Raw genomic sequence first — 6,223 nt, 5'->3', positions numbered from 1 at the left:
CGAGTACAATTTAGGTGATCTTCTCCGATTAAGATATGCATGGATGCATGAAAAAACATGTAAATAAGGTAGTCAATAGTTGTGTGCCGCGTGACATTTAAGTTCTTCTACTTTGTAAATTACTTTTATATTTTCCCTTTTTGAGTTCTAAAGTTGGATTTTTAATTTGTATTTTTTTAATTTATGTCTGTTTAATTATGGTGTATTTTGTATATAAATTAATATTAGCAAGAATAAAAATGTAGTAGTGCGCAAACTTAGAAAGAGAGCAATTAAGATAAGAATATAACAAAAGCTGGTTTGATTCATTAATTATCATTACCAACGATCAATTATGCTACAGAAAAAAAAATCAATTTTTTTAATACTAGTAAAAAAAGCACACATTTCAAGAAAATCAAAACGGTGGTGGCGGCGGCCTTACATTACTTCCACCGCCCAATCCAAACAAATCTGCCGCAAAAGGATAATTCCCCGCCGCATTCCCAGTTACCCCGCTAAACAAGGCGCTATTAGCGGAGGTCCCCTCCTCCTCCACCTCCAGCGGCAAGCGCTCGAACACCGCATTGGCAAACGACGCCGCCATCAACACGAGCGGCCCCGCCGCGACGAGCGGCCCCGCGACGGTCCCGCCGAGCACCTGGCCCTGGGCGCCGGCGAGGAAGACCGAGAGGGCGGCGGCCCCGGGCGGCGCGGGCGGGGGCAGCACCGTCCCCGAGAGCGAGAGGATCTCGAAGCGGCCCTGCAGCGCCACGGCGGGGTGGCGCAGGGAGACGCTGGAGACGGCGCCGGAGCCGCTGAGGACGCAGACGCCCCGGCCGCGGCGCCTGGCGTAGGCGGAGACGCTCTCGACGACGTCGTTTCCGGAGGAGACCTCGAGGATGTGGGTGCCGAGCGCGTTCGGGGTGTCGCGGGTGACGATCGTGGGCGGTTTTGATTTGTTCTTGGAGCCGGGCGGGCGGCCTCTGGGACGGCGCGCGGTGGCGGGGGTTTCTCTTGGGTGGTGAAATGAATTATTAGGGGCTTCTTGCTCGTAATCACCCATTTCCGCAACTGCAAAATCTCTCTCTCTCTCTCTCTCTCTCTCTGTATGTGTTTTTTAAAGAGTGAGAAGTTAAAAGAGCAAGTGGAAGGGTTGTTTTAGTGGAATCCGCGAATAGCAAGATTGAAACAGAGAGAGAGTATTGAAGAAGCTTGAGGAACAAGTGTAATTGGATGCCAAATGGACTAGGACGATGACTTCAATATTGCCTTTTCTGCTCATATATATGTATATTATATACATCCTCCATCGTCCCACATTACTTTATAAACGTTTTTTTTCCTGCCTCAGATTTAAAAAATGTCACGTGTGACGAGTTAAATAAAGTAAAATAAAAAATAAAATAAATATAGTTAAACGAGTTGTTTTTAGCTAAAAGATAAATGATTTAAATAATTTGAGGTAACTTAAAATATAATACGACTCAAAGTAATTTGAGAGAGAGTAGTGGAAAAAATCATACTCCCGCTGCATACGTGATATTCAAACCTCCAAACTATAACAAATGAGCTTAAAATAAATACTCCATTCATTACATAGGTTAAAAAATTAAGAACAAGATGTTTATATATAGTATGAAATATAAATATAAATATAGTAAGAGATATTACGAAGAAAACGCAATAAAATGGCATACGAGTAAAAGAGAAAAAGATTTAATTGTGATAGAATATTTAAAGTAAAAAAAACAATTTAACTATTGTGGAATGAGGTGGTATTGTAATGAAATTTAGTGTAAATTGTGATGAAATTTAGCAATATTCTTTAGTGATGAAATGTAGCAAAATGAATGCAATAGATCGAGTGAAGTGCCACCTAGAAAATAGAATTGTACTCCTAGTAGTAGTATTTTTTTATGACTATGGCTATATTTTACTTTTTGCAATATCTAATCTTTCTTTTTTTAATGAATATGGCTATATTTTACTGTAATTTTGTAATAACAAATAGTAAGAAACTATAATTATCTCTGCTTGATGATATAAAATTATCGAACACACGCAACTCGGAGAGGATTGTTGGACTAGTATTTTTAATTGGTGAAGAGATCGAAGTGACAGCGTGGCATGGCTCCACGTGGAGAGTGTCGGATTTCGAAACCTAGTCAACTCACACTTAATTCAGATCCTCTCCGTGTACTTTTTCTAAAATTTATATCTACAAAAATAGGGAATAAAAATCACGGAAGTTGCAAAACATTTATAAAATTCGTAAATTAAAAAAACAATCAAATATAGACACTCACACTATTTTTTAGATAAAATACTGCAAAACAAATAAATGAATAATGTAGGGAGGAGAATGACCCAGATTGCGGCGGGCATAATGTCCCCACAAAACACTCTCCTAATCCCTATCCACTCAATATCATTTTATTATGCTCCTATATTATTTAATTATATATAGTAACATACATATTTTATACATATCCAATCCTTTAGAGGTACATTGATACTGCACAAACCACAAACTAGATTTAGTGTAAGATATAGTTACAGAATGCATATAATTAAATATTCAAGATATAATATGATATTGAAAAAGCACCCATTTGAAAAGGAGGAAATGCAAATATAATCAATTAGATTAGGATGGTTGTTTTAGCAGTATTGTTTGCTTTCTTCATCCAGAATTATTATTAGTGTGACTTTGTTTTCTATTTTTTCAAGAGGGGAATACTATAACATTTATTCGCAATTGCATGTAACATAGAAAGACCAATCAACATTTTAGAAAGTTCATCACAAGTAAATATACAATTAAAGAAAAGGAGAAACAGAGATTCCGTTCCATTCCATCTTCTTACTTCTCTTGTCAAATTACATAATTTATCTTGTTATGGATATCTATCTCTCTTTCTTTTCTTTATGATAAATATAAAAAAAATTTAAAAACTACTACTATGTCACAATAAACTCAAACCTGTGACATATATGTAGCCTAATGCACTGACCATTCTATTCTAGATATAATGTACATATTTATAATCTTTTTCTCTTTCTTTTGTTGTTTTTTTATGGTTTACAAACAAAAAATTAATTACTCTACTTTTAGGCCAACACGCACGTATCTACTCTTTTTAAAGTATGATTAAATATGCAGATATTTTAAATGCCACGTCACGGTAGAATCGAATATGAGACCCTTGGCCTCGAACATTAACCACTTTACCACAAAGCCAAAATATAAAGACATCTATATCTATTTCTATGTGCCCAAATAGTGGAGTTATGGCCTTGTCAAAATCGAGTGATTATGCTCTTTAAAAAGGGGACCTGAAATGAAGGGAAATGGGGCCAAACCCATGCCTCAAATGGAAGGTTCATGGTATATATCCATGCCACAAATCCAATGAATCCAAACAAGAATTCACAACTTGAGCTGTAATTTCACTAGTATAATACCTGCCTTCTCTATATATCTCTTTGTCAATATTTCCTCGTACATAAACAGCATGGGGATATCATATCATCTTCATAAATAGCATTGAATATTATTTATTGTAATTTGACTTTTATGTGTGAGTTTTTTATTCAAATAAATTTTTTTTTTTTATGTGTGAGAATTCTTATAAACACAAAGTAAAGCTATAAAATAACTGTATTCAACTCTACACTTAACAAATACTAGTAGTACGATAGAGAATTATTTATAGGGTTTAGGTACAATTTCAATATTTTATTATTTCAATTATCAAAGAAAGTTTCAATATAGTTCAAACGGTCGAGAGCAAAAGAAGCATCAGTAGATTGAAGGATCAATCTTTATCGTTTTCCTCTTTAAAGATTTAAAAGTTAATCAAGTTGGTTATCACTTTTGTATTAATTTATTATGCTAATTCAAACCCTTTAAGAAAAAAGATTCGCCTACCTATCTCTATCTTTACTCCTACAATAATTTTGAGTGATGCAAATAAAGCCCAAAACTGAGGTGTTTAGAGTGTTGCAAATCAAGCCCGAAGAAAGCCCACAAACTTTTTTTTATGTGCAGTAGTTCATTTGGTTGCCTCCAAATGAAGAAACCCAAAAAAATGAAAACTACAAGAAAAAAGAGAGCCCGCCATATGCTACACAATCAGTGTATCGTTAAATTCATTAAAAAAAATTATAGTTTCACGTTAATACAAAAAAATTGAAGTTTGCATAAATAAAAAGTAGTACTAATATAAAAGTTTCATTCACGCTTCATTTATATTTTATACTCCTTGCCCATATGAGGTATAAAATATTTCGACGTTGTCTTGTGATGGTATAAAAAGTTTCATTATTATTTTATGTTGGAGTGTTTAGATACAAAAGTTTCATCATGTAAGGAAAAAAATAACGGCATTTAAAAATGCATAACGAAATACTATTAAATTAAATTAAAATTCAAAAAAAACCCTTTGTTTTAAAAAATTTTGTAGCAATACGTGACAATGATAAAACATTTCATGTAAATAGTGTAACTACCGCGAATATCTAAGAGATGTTTGAAACTCAAGCACATAAAAATATAAGGGTAATGCTATGCGGCCACATTATGGCTGGCCATAAAATGGCACTTTAGTAAATTTAGATGTCGTAGATATTAATGATTTAAATATCTCATTTAATGCCCTAATAACTTTACACTATTACCCTTTCTATTTAATTATTGTTTTTTTTATAATTTAACTTCTCTAATCCGATTGTAACATTTCTTTTTTAGATTTATTCTTTGTGAATTATTTTACACTGATTTTTTAATTTATGATTAAAATTTTATTTTTTTAAAAAAATGTATATTGTTATACAATATTAAAGTTGAAGTCAATAATAATTTATAAGTTGTGATACTATATATTATCACATTATATTTTAATATTATCGATATGTGCTATATAATATTAAGAGCTATTATTGTTTTATACTCCACATAACTAAATATTATTAGTTACTATTACTAATGACATATACTACAGTATTAGTTACATAAGCTTAGTACTTTTACTTTACTTTCATAAATCAGGGGCAGATCTACTCGATGTGTGTAGGGGGCAATTGCCCACCTCAATTTATTTTATGTATACTAATTTGTTATGTAATTTAAAAAAAAAAATTCTTTATAAATGCCTCACTTTAAATTTTAAGTTTCTTTTTTATATATATTTATTTTTGTCCTTGTTGAACTAAATTCTTGGCTCCGCCCCTATCATAAATAATAATGACAATGATGATAGTTTAAATTAGTCACCTATATTCAAAATGAGCTGCTAGCCGAGGATGATGATTGAATTACTTATCAAATTAATTAGTAACTTTAATTTGTCAAAACAAATACTTAACTCTATATTTTATGTAGTAGTATAATTTAAGGTTATATTCTATTTTAATTATTTTATTCTAAAAAATTATAATCTCATAATAATTTGAATTAACTTGGAGTAATAAACTGTATAATTACCACATCATTTTTTATTAAAATAAAAAAAAAACATAATATCATCCGTACCTGATTATTATATCTTACAAAAATGGTTACTAAAAATAAATTAATAATAAAAGAAAATAAAACCGATGAATTTATGAACTATAATAATTAAAAATATTTAAAGTATGCAACTAAACGTATATACATATATATTATCAAAGTACCTGATTATTATATCTTATTCAATTTTAAATAAAACCTCATCGTATTTCATATACTCCATATTATCAAAGTACTCCTACCTTTCAAGTAAAAGGGTACAATTGTCTTAACATGTTTGTTGTTTTTGAGGTAGAAGTAATTATGTTGAATTAGCATTAATTACACTGATTTTTTATTAATATTTGAAGTGTGTGGCTGGCCACATTATGGCCATTTAGCATCACTCCAAAATATAAACGTGACCGAAGAAGGAAACAAGAGAAACGGTATTTGTTTGTATGAGTTGGTCGTGTTGGACGAAAGAGATAAACGACTGTATTTTTCAATATAATCAATTATTAATCGATGTTTTATATTGAATTTAATCGGCTGTTTTCGATTAAAATAAAATAATCTTCTAAAAATTTGTGCCAAGTCAAGAATTTGAAAAGAAAAAACTTATTTGGCATCTTCGATCGTGGATTAGGCTTAGCTCATTTTGAGTTACGTTGTTGAGTCGGGTGCTTCCAATTTCTTGTGTTGTTTTTGTTTTTAAATGCTTTGTCTAAAGCTATTACTCACTAGTTA

At 32.0% G+C, this 6,223-nt stretch overlaps 1 protein-coding gene across 1 annotated transcript; it reads right to left on the bottom strand.

Annotated features, from left to right (window-relative positions):
- Positions 1 to 286: 286 nt before the first annotated feature.
- LOC125223148 (AT-hook motif nuclear-localized protein 27) lies at positions 287 to 1,309 on the bottom strand. Its single transcript, XM_048126153.1, has one exon. The coding sequence runs from the start codon at positions 1,043 to 1,045 to the stop codon at positions 398 to 400; it is 648 nt and encodes a 215-aa protein (XP_047982110.1). The 5' UTR covers positions 1,046 to 1,309; the 3' UTR covers positions 287 to 397.
- Between the last annotated feature and the right edge of the window lie 4,914 nt (positions 1,310 to 6,223).

Source organism: Salvia hispanica, chromosome 4 (assembly GCF_023119035.1).
Source record: "Salvia hispanica cultivar TCC Black 2014 chromosome 4, UniMelb_Shisp_WGS_1.0, whole genome shotgun sequence".
Taxonomy (NCBI): Eukaryota; Viridiplantae; Streptophyta; class Magnoliopsida; order Lamiales; family Lamiaceae; genus Salvia; species Salvia hispanica.
The sequence above is the reverse complement of the archived record's forward strand: the minus strand, read 5'-3'. Positions and strand labels throughout refer to the sequence as shown.